Source organism: Anopheles stephensi, chromosome 3, assembly GCF_013141755.1.
Source record: "Anopheles stephensi strain Indian chromosome 3, UCI_ANSTEP_V1.0, whole genome shotgun sequence".
Lineage (NCBI taxonomy): Eukaryota > Metazoa > Arthropoda > Insecta > Diptera > Culicidae > Anopheles > Anopheles stephensi.
In genome coordinates, this window is record NC_050203.1 from 82,289,797 (window position 1) to 82,307,113 (window position 17,317).

A 17,317-nucleotide genomic window follows, 5' to 3' on the forward strand; every position below is an offset into this window, starting at 1 on the left:
CAAAAGGGTAATTGTTTCTGCACGTTCGGGCGTGTGTGTGTGTTGTCCCTGTTGTTTCTACACTGCGTCGTTGCTTGTGATTCACCTTCCGACCCATTAGATCCGATTGGTAGAACATCAAACACGGCTGACGGATGGTTGGGGGGGCTAGATTTATTCACCCACAACCCCCGGTCGAATCGTTTAGCGTTCGGGGGAACACTTGGAAATGCGATTGATCCACCCGGGAGGAGAAGTTCATCAACATCAACATTTTCTCGTGCCAATTGCAAATTCCACGATCTCGCGAACGTGCGAGAGCTATTTCGTGAAAAGTGGTCGACCGAGAGTGTGGCACCGGGAACACACAAAAGGCCACAACGCATGAATAAGGGGAAGGTGTCCACGGTTGAGGTGTGAAATATTACCGATCTATGCTAATTGCAGTGCGTGAGCGAGTTGAGCACGTGCGTAGGATTACAGCCTTCGGAATGAAGGGTAAAGCTCTACGGGTATGAATGAATAATGAAGAAGGACGTGACGAATTTAGAAAAGAAAAACATGAAAATACATTACAAAATGAGTAAAAGCAACACAATGTACATTGCGCACGTTTATACGCACCTTAAGCGTTGTCGGATTGTGTGTCGGAGACGAACGAACAACAAAAACTTCTGGTTGCATACCTTCGGGCGTATTATGTGCATGCGCCCAAAAGTATGCAATTACGTGTTTTTTCTTTCAATTTCACTGTTTATTCGAAAACAGAGGAACGGTTCTTATTCAAAACCCTCCTTTTATCATATTCCTGCACTTTTTCCAATGTTTTATGAATAAAGCAAACTCGTTTCTTCTTTAATTTCACATATTTTATTTCATCATTTCAGTTAAACGCTACACGTTTTGGGAACATTATTTAGTCGCACAGTAGTATATACAGGAGAGTGAAGAGTTTCATCTGTCGCCCTTCCATTATTTTGCTTTGCCTTACTGCTGCTGTTTTCCTATAGAATTTTTCTGTTTGTTCGTAACACTTCACATACTTCATGCACATGCACCTTCCTAACCTTCTGGCACAACTAACACCTTTGTCGCGCTTTCAAGACGCTCACAAGCGTGCCTCTTTACCTAACCTTTTCCTGCTTGTGTTCGATACGACATCAATGAATTGCCAAAGTATTCCTTATTGCGAATGAGAGAAGAAAAATTGCGTGGAAGGGTAAAAATGTACTCTTCTACCCTTCGCTAATTTAAACGAGAACTTTACTCGAGACGTGAATTTTCGGTTCCTCTATTTTAACTCCCTCTTTCTCTTCCTGATCGCGCCTCCCTCGCATAAATCCTTTCCTCCCATAGTCTTCATCAGCTTATGATTTAATTTCTTTAAACGTGACTCTTTTGGTATTATCATGGATCGCCTGCTACGGCTCGCTATAGCGTCTTTCCTTCGCTTTTTTCCCCCTCCATTCACATTCGACGTGAAATCATCCGCACCATCCAGGTTGTGTGTGTGCCTCCCCCCTTCGATTCACCCTAGTTCACCGCACCGCAGAACACTAATTGGCCATACGATCACTGACTTGTTTGCTGTTTAGCGTTAAAGTTCCGAACCTCCCAAGTCCTGTCTGGAGCTAGACTGGCCGCGAAGGTGCTTTCCGGTTCGGAGGTGGTGGTGGTGGCGCTCGCATACGGGACGACGCGGACGAGGACAGTGTGGTGGTGGAGGATCCACCCGACTCGTTCGGGTTTGGTCCACCGCCGGGCGTTAGGTTGCCACCGGTTCCCGCACCGACAATACTGTTCGTGGACGATTGTAGCTGATGATGGGCGGACAGTAGCAGATGTTGCTGTTGTTGCTGTTGCAGTAGTCGATTGCTATTGTTCGTGGTGGACGAATCGTCCTCGTCGAGATCATCGTCCGAGGACACGGAGTTCGCGTCCGAGTTGGACGGTGTCGGCGAGGGCGGCGAAAGTGTTTCCTGCTCCTGCAGCATTGTCCGGAACTCTTGGATGGATTCGTTCAGGGCCCACAGTTGCGACAGCAAGGACAGATCGAGTTGCCGAAGACCATACTACAAAGAAAAAGAGAAGAAGAAAAACGAAGAAATCAATTAGAGAGTATGAAAAGCGTACGAGCGAAGACACTATTTGACTGAAAATAGATCGTTTTGTGAGGCTCGCTTGTTTTTGGAGCACCAGGAAAATTGCTGATCATCACCAACACACACACCACAGTCAATGTCAGATCGATTTCCCCCCGGCAAGAAAAACGAGAACCAATTCCCCAAAAAGCCACACGGCATTCCAAATTACCATCTCTAGCCTCATGGGCACGCTCTTCATTAACACTTCTTCGGTGCCCATTAAATGGATCATTTGTGCCATCTTCTCGCCACACAACACCGTCCTATGGCACCGTTTATTAGCGCCATCACCCTTCGCTTTTGGGGTCACAACTTTGCCCCCCTTTTTGGAGTTGTCAAAAATTGTTGTTGGCCACCGTTCGCACTTTGCACCACTGCGCTGCTGCTGACCGTCCTCCTAACCGTCTTCTAACCGACCATTACAACCCATTAAAAGGTGTGCACGGAGTGATTGCCGTACACTTGGTGCCGGTACTGACACCATTTTGCTGTGCGTCATGCACTCCTCACCTAGTGTTGGGCGAAGGGGACTCGACACATCTACACCTGCGCAAGCCCCCCCACTCGGCAAACTGCACTTGACAGCTACCGGCAGCTAAAAGGTGATATCGCGATTGAAATCCCACTCGCCCTTTTTTTTTTCTAGCTGAACTGAATGATCAGTTTTTATTTGCCTTCCTATTCGCGTTCGTTTCAATTGCAATAATCTGCCTTCTTGCTGCAACGCGCTTTGCTCCAATATTATAATTATAGAACATGCAATCGTTGCCGGGCTGCCGGGAGGGAAGTGCTCACAGCACCTGAACTGATCGGCTAGCGTCCACAAGGAAAGTTAGCCTGCCAGTCTGACTGCCACCGGTTGATCTTGAGAGGCACGTTTGTGGATTTTTATTTGCAAACAGTGAAAGCTATATTTCTTCACCGTTGGGACAGCTACACTGAATAGCACTCATTCAGATACCCACAGCAGGGCACGTCGTATCAGGAAGCAATATTTTACACGATTTCTTTGATAATTGGACTTTGTTCCACTCAAAACACTTTTCTGGCTGGGACGACTCTGGGACTGTATAGAACCTGTATAGTGCTCAAATGCGCATCTGAGACGTGAACTCTCTCCATACCTGAGTTAACGTTTCATTATGTGCTCCAAGAGCTCTATGAGCTGTACGGTGATCTCACCATCCGTCAGAAAGTTAGACTCGCCAGGCTTTGGTGGACTGGTCAAGTCATTATTATGGCACCGGACGACCCAGCTCGGTAAGTCCTTTTAGGCCCTCCACATGGACAGAGGGAACGCGGCAGGCCCAAATTGAAATGCAGTGATGGGTGGCCCGGTGGAAGATGCAACAGCGGCGCCGATCTTCACACAGCAGCTCAAGAATAAAACAGCTATTTGTATTCTTGATTCTCAATTTTTGCAGTATTGTAGATTAAATTTGGAAGGTTTTTCGTTAGCAATACACACAGAAAAGCTCTCATATAGATAAGTTTTCAGAGAGTAAATTCAACGTAGGAATTGTTTCACATTTTTTCAATAGGCAAATATATGGAAAATAACTGCAGCAGGACGTTACAAAACTGATGCTATTACATATCAAAGACCGGATATCCCGATCGTTTACTGTTGAACATTAACAATGGAAAGGAAGTGATTGTTAATCAATTTTTAAACGCGTCAAGATTGGACCAGACAGGTTAGGATTAAAATCATATACTGCGCCTGAATGTATGCTATATTGAAACAATTGATTTACTTTGATGTTTTTAAGGGAAAGTTGAAGTACACAGGAACTGAATTTCATTAAAATTCTCTCCAAATGCTCCATCTACCCATCATCCACCGGATATCCCCGATCGTGTTTGCTCTCGTATGCACCTTCCTATCGAAAGGAAATAATTATTAATTCATTTTTAAACACGCGTCAACCTGCCATCTGCACTAATCGATGCTACTGCTGCAGCAAACCAGCTCAGCACAGCCAACATCCCTTACCCGCTTACATAACGACCACAACCCCGGGGTGATGGGGTGATGCAGTTTGCATACGGATTAGCTCCGGGTTTGTCAGCTTTATTGGTGTGTAATTGGTGTTGGGTGTTGGGCACCAGGAATCACTTGATCGCGTTGTCGCTCAATTACTCACCATAACCAGCTACGATTGTGCACATGATTCAGAGCGCAGCTCACGGTAGCCCGAAGGAAGAATGTTGTCTATTTTTAATCATTTATTTTAGTGCACACATTCTTGCTCTCTTCGCACGAGAGGAATTTATCAGGCTCGCACATTAAAGGTGCCTGAACATGAACATCAAAGCTAACTGTACACCGGGTTCTCGCCTCGCCGTAACCGCTCGAACGACATTCTTCTTCGATTGGTATCGATGAGTTAATAGGTCCTTAACCAACGGCGCAAGCATAATTATGCAATCCCGCCACAAACTACCAAGGCCATCGTCACAGGCATGCGAAAAGAAACGGTAGTTGTTCTCAGGAGCGCAGGACTCAGGGCCACTTTCATTTCGTATCGCGGGCACGCAAAACAAGCTTGCCCGGGTTCGAGCAATTTTAGCATAAAATCACCACCCCCCGATCGACATTTTCCTTCGATACGGTTGTGTTCTGTTCTACCGCCGTAAAGCGTACGTTGACCTTGCTGCCAATGGGAAGCAGTGGCGCACCAACATACGCACACCACTTTTTGCTGCCGCTGTTACCCTTTCGGTGTGGCGGCAAAAGCCGAATGGGAACTAACAGCAGCTAACGGGTTATGGCGCAGCTACGCCAAGAACCGATGAGGCTCGACCGTGGCTGACCACCATTAAAACGGAATCGCGCGTCGCGGAACACCCGCCAGGAATGATGATGAGCGCGAATCGACATCGCATCGCAGCATAGCAATGAAAGCAAACGCAGCAAAGAGTACGGGATAGTGTAGTGCCCACCAACCGCTTCTTCTCCCCACCACTTTCGTCCTTTCGTTTTCCACACACACACACGTACAGTGCTATGATTTAAATGGCGGTCGGCAGTAGCATAAACGCTTGTAATGCTGAGCAAATGAGGGATCGTACGAGCTGAAGAAGCAGCCAAAGAAAACAGAACTATTGCGTAAGCTGCCCGGCAAGTGTTCCAAATTTAATAGCTCCACAACACATTGAGGCTGGGAAGGAAAATAATCATGCAAAGAACATATTTTGCTTTACTACCACGTTCGTTTCCACACCACAAAACCGTAGCAGAAAATTAGCAGCAACAGCAGCAGCAGCAAAAAAACGATGCCAAACGACTTGGGCGAGGCTCCGGGTGCGGAAAAATTGGTGCCCAGCCCCGCGGGGAAAATTAACGCCGATTTTCCACACATTCAATGCGAATAAAGATCGCTTGATTATTGGTTATGTTTCGTGGCGGCGATCATCGCGGTCTTTTCTCGAGTGTTCACTCTCGATTACCGGTACGATACATTTTATTCAACAAACACGTTTCCTTTGGTCGGTGAAGTAATTCTCCTTTAATTGAAATTCATTAAATGGTAATAACGTAACTTTAAATATGGTTTATAAAATTATAGAAAAATGTGTTATGAGAATTTTTAAACGATTTTAAAAGTATAAACATATGTATAGACGAGCTGTTCAAATTTAAATACAAAGACGCCTAAAAGTATGCAACTCTCAAAACAAGGGACTTATTTTCAGGTTTGAGCAATAAAAAAATATTATAAAATCGTTGATAATTGAATATATTGAGCCCAAATTCAAATAAAATCCATCCTTACACAGGGTGGATATAAAAAACTTCTAACATAATAATTTTGGGACTTTTTCATCTAAATAAAATTATAGAAAATAATTTTACCGATTTTTTTTTTATTTTGCTACAGGTTTTACTAACATTTCTGCTTTAAATTTCTACGATTTTCAATGCAATCTACAGCTTAATTTTAAATTTTCATGAGAAGAGCTTTGCTATCATAATTATATGAACGCCATAAAGTATGCAATTATCATAGCAAAAGTCAATTGTTAGCATAAAATCACAATAATATTTAACGAACCTTATGAACACACAAGAAATGGTTTAACTGAAGTGTACGTTTCGAAACCTTTAATAGGTAAACCCACCGGGAGACAGCAGAAAGCAGTAAACAGTTGAAAACATAGAAAATGCTTCATTTTGGGTAAATATTACGATAACCTCAAACCAAATTATGCCACCCGAAGCGAGGCCTCAACACACAACCACTCTTCGTTTTCATTTGCTTCTCTCCTCTCCCTCCTCCACCTTGTTCTCCCCTTTTCCCCCCTTGTATCGACCCAAGTAGCGAAGATGCTGAGCTTAAAGTGATGTACATCGGTGCGGGCTAACGGCTTCAAGGTCAATGCCGCGAAAATGATTCATTAAGTGGAAGGAAGGCAACTTGCAAGCCTCCAAGCCATTTTTTCGACAATGATGTGATCGGTTGGAATCGGACAAAACAAGACGAGATGCTTGTTTCTGCCGTCAAGGAACAATCTCCGAAGGAAAGGCAAAATGCTTCTACTTCCGTCCTGAGTGTGACCTCCGACAGCAGAAGAGCAGCATTTCATCTGGCTGGTGAATCAAATAGAATTTCTTCCGAAAAGGAAAAGTGCGTACCTGGAGAAGCCTAGCGCCCGGCTCGCCAAAGGTGACTCCTCCATCGTGAATGGTCAATTATTTAGTGAATAATTGTATCCGTTTAATCGACCGAGCCGGCTCACCTTTACACGTTCAAGACCTCGACGAGGGGGAAAAAAAGAAAGGAACCAACGGAAGACAGCTTTTTCCTGTCACTCACGGTGCTACATTGTTATTCGGCTTGAGGGTAATTCATCATCCATCTAGCCAACAAGCAACGGCCGCAAAAAAAAATGGCTGACCATCCTCCAAATTGTTCAAATTACTAGAATATTTATAACGTGTGCGCCTGCCCTGTCGACGACGACACGCTGAGAAGATTCTGAGACTTTCAACCACAATTCAGAGAAGTCAAGGAGATTGCTGATTCGCCTTGTGAAGCCGGTGTTGCGAGTGTGGGAGTTTCACGCATTTCAAAAAAGCGTTTGCAAAAAAAAACCACTGCCCACGCTGTAGCTGGTGAAGTTCTGTCAGTTAAGCGCCCCGAGAAGGACGCATCCACCGATCGAGGACACCGGGGAGCAGCACCTCAGCCTGCGGTCGTTAACGCACCGAAGATTATTATTATTTACCATTTTTGCCGTGAACTATCGGGGAGGTCCTCCAAGATCTGCTGAGCTCCATACACCACAAGAAAGAAAAATAGCTTGTCAGGGGCATCACTTCCCTTGTCTCGTTGGGGTGCGTTAAATGGCAATTTGATCGACAATTAGACAGCCATTTAAAAAAACACGCTATGGCCTTCTTTACCGGACGCATCATTTCCATGACCGGTCGAATGGAAATGAGGCGAACAGCGAGTGCTCGGACAACTATTATTGTGGAGCGCCTTTTATTTCCAATTTCTATCGCAAAGACCTCTCTTAACATTCTCCATCAGAAGAAGGTATATGATTTGCGTAATAACAGCCTTTTAGCGGCTTTTAAGAAGGCCACCAGGGGTGGGAAAAAGTACCTCAGTACTTTTTTTTTTAAATGTGGAGTCTTCTCGTCCATTCTCTTCTAGAATTCTTGAGGGTTGTTCATTCGAGGGAAGCTTCTCAAGAAGTTCACTCGCCCTACCTACAACATGACTCAGGCGCTAGAAAATCCTCACTAATTAGAACGAACCCCACAGAGCATGGCATTTCGCAGGTCGTATCGGAATTTGCATCCAATTCTTCGCCATTGCCCAAAATAGAACCACCAGCATCATCAGCTTTAGAGCAGATTTCGCCTTAGACGACAGGCGCCAACCGAAATGCATCGAAAGTTCATCGCACTCCCTCTATGCCTACGAATTCGCTATACTCTCTATTGCCTGGGCTGTGCGTAGTTTTCGGTCGCGACTCTATTTTTGGCCAAAACAAGGATATCGACACGCATGTTTCCTCCCACGAATAGTTTCTCCTTGGCAATTTCCCCGACAAATCAAGATTGGGCGTTCGGTGACATTACCATTTTATACGTTCCCTGCAATACCGTGATGCTAATCTCGGTGTCTTTCTCCACAGCCAACACCATACAGAGGAATCCAATCACTGTTGACCACTAATGCTGACCTCGAAAAGCATGATTTTGCCGTCGGGTGACAGCTTTTTCGGGCCATGCCTAATTAGGTTAGTGTCGGGGAATTAGCGGCAACCAGCGATCGTTGCGTTTTCGTAACGTGTTTACACACCAAAGCTTGCGCGGGCATCGGGTGTTTACGGTCAATCTCACTCGCGGGCGATCCATTTCTGACAGGTCGCTTCTCCTAATTTGCCACCATTCTTCCCATACGCGCCCCGTTCGAAACGCGATTAGCATCTGTTTTTGCCATTGGAGGCCATCGAGCTGGTTTTGTGTGAGGATTTTGGAGATCTTACCTGAGCTCAGTTTCGGGCGATCTTACGACATTCGGTCGAGCTTATAATTTTAGATACAGACTTAATAATTAAATAGAAACTACGCACACACACACACACGTCTTGGGTAGGCGTAAGGAAGGCATAAAGTTCTATTTCCAAGACGATCTCTTGAAGCCTCTCGATCGATCACGCACCGAAACTTTATAGCACCATAAAAATGACATACGAAACGGGATGCATGTAACATAAACGTCACACAAAAATCACGATCCGTTGCTTCAGACACCCGTGTTAAAGATCCAACCCGCAAGAACTGGGCCCCGGGGTTGGAGCATAAAATGAAGAAGGGTATCGTAAATTCGTTCGGTTCAACTTCAATCCACGACAACCCCCACGTGCACAACACATCTTCGGTGGTAGGTATTAAAAATAGCCAACCGATTGAACCACCCAACAAGAACTGTATCGGTGTTCCAATTCTACTGGAGGAAGGAGTGGTCGCGTCGTATGGCGGTAGAAAATCATAATACACACTACCTCCCAGGCGACAGCTCGTGCCCTAGTGCCACGACGTCGACGACGCACCAATGTCGCGATCGTGTGTGAAAGGAATTTTTAGAATGGCGTTTTCCTTGCCTCTGCCGCACCTCTTTCTAATCAAGGAAGGAGCAAGCAATGGTGGTGAGGCCCCGGTAATAGTGGGTCGTCTAGCCAAGTAGAAATGGCATACCGTCGTCCGTCCGTAGCGTTGTGTATTTATTTCGTGCTTTAAAAACACAACCGGTTGTGTGGAGAAGTCATCCGGAACGGTATAATTATAAAGTGTCTTGCACACAGCCGGGAAGGTGGTACCGTTCAGATGCATACGAGTCGCCTGGCATGGGAAGGCGCCCACCAAACCGCCCGCTCCAGTGCATTTCAATTGAAAGTGACATCGAATCTCGCTCGAAGGATTGAGGCAGAGAAGAAGAAAAAAAGGGAAAGTTCTAAATTGTTTTAAAGTGCCCTTAATTAGACGGATTTGTTTGAGGTACAAGATCGAGCAATTAAATTGGACCCTCCAGCTGGAACGAAGTACATCTGGATGGGTGACGAAAAGCGAATTCTTAGATTTCGCATCAAAAGTACGCAAATTTCCCAACAAATCGCAACCTCAAAACAAAAGTGACGCACACGGAGCACGCGTTTTACCCAGATAGCTCACTAATACTCGGTGCGCATCGCTAATGTGGTCGGCAAAACCCAACCAACATCCACATTGTTCGCCAACCTTGAGACTGACTTCACTGCCGATATCCGCTTTCTGCCCTATGGGAGGCGAGGGACCCGATTTGACTCATGCAACCACCTCATCATCATCATTGCATTGGCACCGTTATTAATTTCTCCAGGCACGTATAGAACCACCCAACTCCACGCTCCATGTCTCTCTCGAACGGCGCAGAACAAAAAGGCCCCGTCGGCCAATACCTTAACCAACCGACGCCGGTCGAATGAATGTCGAGCATGATTAGCATACATTTGAATGGATAATTTCCTCACCACCGACGGCTCGGGAGACCCATCTAGATGTGTCCGTGGTTCAATAGCGTGCTAATAGTATCACACAACCTGCCCATCACACCACCACTATGGACGACACATGGCGAGATTGAGTTGAAATGACATACCAGTTCAATGTCCAGAACTGGACGCATCGGCCTATGATCGACGACACGCACTGTCAATTAGCAAAGCCCGCAAACGAACGAATCATCAATCAGACTGAGAGACCATTCATTTAGTTCCTCTGTATATCGGGTACAGTGTGACCGAGCAGCTTCTTCACCTCCATTGGAAATATCGGTATAAGATCAACCTTGAACGACCGAGAAGCTCTTCAATTGATGCTTCAGTACCATCAGACATCACCACTTAGACATTCTTCTCCTGCCCGATAACTTTCACTTGGCCGATTGATCGACACAGTAGTCGATAGTCGCGAGGACACACACCACACAGGCTACCCCGGAAGGAGAAAACGGCCATTGAAACATAATCCACAACAACCATTGCCAGCTGCTCAATATGTCTGGTGACGTATGGAAGCCATAAAGATGCAACCGAATCCTACTCCCTCTCCCTCACGATCATGATCGTGCGGCGCGAAGCACTATAACAGTTTTTATGACATCGTTGACTACCCTATCGGCGAAGATCGCTCACTGGCGTATCTCTATCCGCCTAAATGATTTAATTAAATGAACACTAATTTTAGTTAAAGTTCTTTCGCTCCCTTCTTTTTTGGCAGCCCTCATCCCGTAAGGCTCCGGTCATTTGTTTCGTGTTTAATTAACATGGTGAGCTGAAACGGCTGGAGCCCATCTCGCCAGCGATCTCGCATCCTCAATTCCCTGCGGAATGTCTACCGTGGCTTATTATTGGAAGGGTCTTCTCCCGCATCCAATTCAGTCCTTCGGACACGATGTTTGTCCGGCGTGCCTGATTATCGTGGGATTAAAACAACTCCCTGTCTAGACCCGGACAGTTATCCCGAGCGAAGGGGGGCGTTCATTCTCTCGGGATTGTCGGGACAAAGAACGGATGCGTGGTATCGTATACAGCTGCGACACGTTCTTCCGCTCTCTAATAGGACACGACGGACACGCCCGTTGGTATCATAACGAGCTTATCCTTCTCGTTACAGAAATCCGCGTGCGGCTATCATATCGCGACTAGCTGCTACCACTCCTCTGCACAGACCTTAACACCGGGACTCGTTTGTCATCACAAAGTGACTGTCACGATACGCTCAGAACCCATCATCAATTTCTCTGTTCTATCCGCCTGCGGGAGACTGTTGTCAAGCGAGCGAGCAAGCCCGTACAGAGATGAGTCGCCGACATCGCGTAATGGAAATTTGATTGGAACGATCTTGCAGTTCTTGCGACGTCGGTCGACATAATCAGTATCTTTAGCGGGCTTAGCAGTTACAAAGCAGCTGCTATCAAGCGGACATTAATGATCTACGATTAAACTGTGATTATTGCGAGCTAGACCACCAAGCAGTACAACGATTTCTTGTCTATTCCTGGGGGGGACGACTAGGGTGACTTTATAAATTATGAACCGGGGAAAAATAATCTTGCCAAAACCGACTGGATGAAGTCCATAGTTAAGGCTTTTATACCCCGTTTTCTTAATGATCACAATGATGGTGCCTCCCCATCCGTATAAAGTAACTGCAGCGTATCGTCGCTATTTTTAAGACAGTGCGTGTTCCCACGCACCCACTTTACGAGGTGCTGCTTTCCATCGCGATCGATCCCCGCAATAAATCATTTTGTCATCCACCAAACAAACCGGAAATTGTTCGTATGAGTATCAATAAATGCAACCGACCCATAAACAACCCTCATAAAAACAGTTCAATGAGCCAACACAAGCGTGTCCAAACTCGCCCGGGGAGGGTGGTTCGGGCCACCGTTTAGAGCTCACTTTTCCAGCTTGATAATTTTGCTAGTGTAACACAGGCCATTAGCCTCGAGCCTCGTGTTGCGGGTGGGGGAGAGAAACACCTTCAAAACAATCGATCTCGATCGCCGATATCGTGAGGACATGCAGTGCCGTACCCTGCCGCATACGCACCGATATCGGGGGCGAGTAGTACTACAGGCACACGACATCTTAAACCTACGCCGGCGAGGTGAAGAGTCTTCAGAAACCAAAAGCAAAACAACAAAAAAACAAAGGGAAAATGATAGGCCACAATTGCTTTAGACCCTTATGCAACCTTACGCTTCGAGGTCGATAGGTGTTTGCCTGCCCGACCACTACCCCTAGTACTACTTCTCCCTCGCCAAGCGCTTACTGCTAATGGAGACCGCCTCCTAAGCTTGCCTCGAGAAATGGTTCGCGTGCTAAGCCTCGTGGAACGAGCCTGACGTCGGGTGTCTTCATCGCCCGTGTTCACTGGGTGCCTCTGTGAGCTAATGTGAGGCTCTGCGAAGGGTGACGACTCGCAATCATAACACGTCATAAATTTTCCAACCAATGCGTTTGGCATTAGAGGTTGTGGCTGTTTTGAGCATGAAGTGCAGCATGGCAATTAATTGACCAGATTTAAATGCCCAGGCAGCTGAGGTATCTTGGACATCTCTATTAGGCTTTTCCCCAAAATTTCTGTCAATTTTAACATGTTACTAGTTCTTTATGGCCATTTTCCTATAAGACAAACAATACCAATCTTCGTGCCCTAGCTAAAGGTTATGTCCTCGCACACACAACCATCCTCTACATCCCTGCCAGTTACAGCCGCATCACAACAAAAGCACCCCGATATGTACCCCACCGATCACCTCCGATCGGTTTGTGAATGTTAAATTAACGTAACGGTATTCCTCGCGTCGGTCACCTTTTTTCCCACCGATAGATGGCGGCAGCCCCCGGTCGAGCCAGGCGACCCCATCCGATACATCCGAAGCGAAATGAAACGGAACGGAAAACCAAATTAAACGCACCGAGTCCGTCGTCCGCATGTATTGCCCGCTTCATTTGTTTACATAACAGCAAAGCAAATTGAAATTGAATCACCCAAGGAACCCTTCTGGACAACAAACGCACCAGATGCGGGGAGAAAAACCGTATGCAAATACGGTGCCCAAACCAACGACAACAACAACAAAAAACGGTCCAACGGAGAACGCAAGACCTTACAAATCCCTCTCACCCATTGGTGACGATTTGGTGCGGTTGAAAACTTCCAACTTCATGGTCTTCAAGGTGGCCTGCTTTTTGAAGACCCTTTTTTTCGCGCCCGCAAAGCTCTCGGCACGACTGAGATACCGACGGGCACACCGCGGATGGTCGGATCGGGTCGAAATTGAGCCCAATGATTATAAATGTTCAAAATCATTAGCCTATTACAATTATCCCATAAGCAGTGCAGTGGGCAGCAGACGATGGCGGGCGATCTGGCGCTACCTCACTGCTGTGGTTATTTAAGCAATAAAGCAGCTTTGGACTTGGGTCCTGCTGGGTGCTTACGCCTCTACTCACCAACATCCCAACTCCTTCGCCACGAGACCGGACAACCGCGGGGTTCGGTAGGTCAGTCGGTAATTTTCAACTAAAAAACTACCCCGCCAACAGAGAGGGAGCAACATCTAGGCTCCTATGAAGACGAGTTCACTCCAGCGTGGCTGTTGTGCGCCCCGAAACACACACATAAACAACTCGATTCCAAATCAATAATTCGCCTCTTCAAATGCCGCAACCTCACCAGGGCGTTTTCGCTTTTTTGCGCATCCTCATAATCGATAACCGATAATCGTTAAGGGTGTAATAATGGTTTGCATAGCATAATTGGCTGCGAACGAGTAATTGATCGTGGAACATTGTGCACCGGCGCAACCACAGTTGCGAACCACGTGGCGTTGGGTAACGATACCCCATACAAAAAGCGGAGTATGATCGATGTTTTAACCTATTTTTGGCTCTGCTCATCCTAATCCGCAAGATCCTAAAGAGGAGTGAGCTATATCGCTCACTTGAAAGCTCACACGCACTCCTCACTGATGGCGAATCAGTTAGCCCACCTCTTCAAGGATGTCTGACTGCGTTCGCCGACTTAAATCAAAGCGTTAAAAAACACCACGCGGTTATGTCACTTTCGCCATTTCGTTGACCAACTCATTGCGCCTGCTCGTTGCGCTCTAGAAGGCCCCTGTGTTCGGGGTCTGTAAGTCCGTTGCATAGAGTCTGCATCGTCTTACACACACTTTTACAATTAAACACCGGGGTCTAGGCCCGTGCCTAGCCGGGTGTAACATTTCCGCAAATCGGGCGCAGCTAACTGGCGCCGTTGGGGCGGTGGCCTCTTAAACGGAACTCTTAAAACATCTCCAACCGTGACTTCAAACGAGGAATTCATATGCTTTGCTGAGCTATGCTAGTCGGAACGAACCTACAATGGAAAGATGGTTGGATCTACATTAAATTAACTTCTTTCTTTGCCGCTTATAAATATAACTTACGCCATCCATGATACCTTCCACAGCACGGTAAGCGCTTCATAAAATCTGCGTCGTCCGGTTCGTGCGTATTCCGTTTTCTATGCATCGCTATGACTGACCTCAGATTTCTTTGTGGGTCTTGAGTGTCAGCCCTAGTTGCAATTTCATTTCTGACACACTTTTCTATCCGCATTTACTTCTCCCCGGAGTGATGAACGATGGCGACACACTCTTCTTGCAGTACGCAGCGGCATGTATCCGATTACTGACACGTTTCCGGTACGTTCGGATCAAAAACCGCCAATCAAACAAAGACCCCTTGAGGTTTTTCGAGGAGCCTGCCATTTGATCGACATCTTCCGTGCGGGACAACCTGGCACGCATTTGCGCTGGCTCGTATTCCCCGCAGGAGGATATCAGAGCTCCGAGGAGTTCGATTTCGCGATAGTGCTCGAACGCTCCATTGCAGCATCCAGTGCACACGAGCCACCGCGTGTGTCCCGCTCTGCGGTTAAAAACAGCACATATAATTATGAAAAATAAATAAACCGATTCCCGGAGACACCCCTAGTGCGGTGGTTTGCGTCAGCAGTTCAACCGGGTGTGGAAAAGCGGACAAATAGTAGTTCGGTGCGTGTGCCCCAGCTCTGAAAGGCTCATGCATGGACGGTGCCAATGGGCGATGATATGCAATAAAATGGACACGGGAGCCACAAGCACCGACAGCCGGTTGAACGATAAATCAGGCGTCAGGGAGAGGGTTTGCGTTTCCTCGATTTCTCTGTACGCCAAAATGGAAAAACTGGCACTGCCGGAAAATATCCCTAGACACACACACACACACGCGCGCTAACCGACCTGAAGGCGGTAAAAACAATTAACTATGATTAATTGAGACAATTTGATTGCTATTTAGAGACCAACGCAACCAAACCCCAACAACCAACGTGATCTGAGGTTCTCCGGTTGCTTTCGCCACAGAGAGATAGTGCGCGCGATCTATTTATATCATCTACGATCGATATATAACGATGCTTAGGGACGCCTTCTCCGTGTCCAGGAGCCTTGTAATAAAGGCTTTTCCTATTCTACGCTAGTCGAGAGATTCAAGGCTTCTTATGCAAAACAGCAGCAGCGAGAGGTGCAGTAAGTTGACATGATCTGGTAGCAGTCAGGAGCAGGAGACAACAACCTCCAGCCAGTGCCCACAATCTGTCACTGTAAACGTAAATTTAATTAGAGATCGTAATATGACAGCTTCCCTGGGTAGAAGGCAGTGGAAAAAGGTGTATCATATACTTTTCCTAAAAATCATGTAATCTTGTCCCCGTCGCGAGCCCGGTAGCCCGCTGGTGCCGCTCATCGGTACGAGAGATAGAGATAAGCGTACACGATATATGAGGGAATTGCTACCGGAATTGCCCGTTGACGGAAAAGCGCGTAACAACCACGCACACGCCACACGGCTGTTATCGGATAAAATGCAGAGTTTGGGGTGGGGGGGGGGATTTTAATTGAAGTTGACACTTGTCTTGCACTTGCTGTACGGCTGTGTGGACATGGTTCGGGTTTCTGATTGTGCCACCAGTTAAGCGAAAGTGAAGTTGTCTTTGAAAGGATTAAGGTTAAGGATTGAGGTGGGCGATGTGAGCGGTCTGATCGTCTATTCGAGATTCAGGCGCCCCTTGGAACGAGTTATTTGGACGAAGAAGTAGGGCGTCACACTTCATGCTTCAGTCTAGTATTGTAGAATGATAAGCTTGAAACTCGAAGAATATTGTGATGAGGTTCTGTCCCAAGATCCTCATCACAGACGGGTACTCAACAATAATTTCTTAATGTGGCCATTCTGTCAACATAATGGAGGCCGCCTACATGAATGGCTTAGAAGGATTTAACGGAGGATTCCAGATTCTTGCCAGGTTTTGCGTTGGACATAAGAGTCGCTCGTCCAACTCTTCTTCATCAGCTTCGGACATCATCTATTCAACTCATAGCATGTATGTAAGCTACGGGAACTACCCGCTAAGCTGTATGCAAATCATCCCGCTCTCCAATCGCTTAACCTAAGGTGACAGTTTTCACTGGCGCGGCAAAAAATTTCACTCTCAGTGAACTCACGGCAGCAAGAAAAAGAAAAGCGAGTGAAATGCACATCCCGCAAGTTCCCAACGGTGACAACACACACACACACGCTCGTCGATGTTGTCGCGTCGAAGTCAATAAACTAATTAGCGTAATGGGCTATGCTTGGCTGCGGCAGCAATCAGCTGTCTGCGTACGCAAATACCCGGCCGATAAAACCGATGAACGTACACTCGTGCTCGGGCAGGTTTTTCTGCTTCACATCTCTGGGGACCTTGCCTGCCGAAGCTAGCACAAGAAAGCACAAGCCTACCAATGTACTTCAAACGACGACGACGATGATGATGATGATCGGGGATGATAATGTCCGCAATTAGTTCCCCGGAGTTGGAGAGCTGCAGCAGAGCAGACGTTTGCGAACCTGACCATAACACGCCTTTCAAGTTATCAAACATAAACATTGGACACCCGGACTCGTCCAGAAAAGCGAGTTGCACGATTTACGAAGGAAAACCGCAGAATCTTAATGGCGCTACTCATCGGCCACGCGGCTGTGTCTATTCCATACTCCCGCCAGCAAAGAAATGAATGAGCGCCAAAATCTGCCATCTTTATCTCCAATACACG

At 46.7% G+C, this 17,317-nt stretch overlaps 1 protein-coding gene across 6 annotated transcripts in view; it reads right to left on the reverse strand.

The window, feature by feature from the left end:
- Window positions 1-830: 830 nt before the first annotated feature.
- Window positions 831-17,317, reverse strand: part of LOC118513658 (transcriptional regulator ovo-like) — a 54,032-nt gene continuing 37,545 nt past the window's right edge. For 5 of the 6 annotated variants that reach the window (XM_036059747.1, XM_036059748.1, XM_036059750.1 and 2 more), the window contains one exon: window positions 831-2,051. In XM_036059747.1, coding sequence (XP_035915640.1) covers window positions 1,611-2,051 — 441 coding nt within the window. In that variant the 3' untranslated portion in view covers window positions 831-1,610. Of the gene's footprint in view, window positions 2,052-2,292; window positions 2,542-17,317 lie in introns of those variants that run through there. The other variant, XM_036059751.1, reaches the window with a different exon arrangement.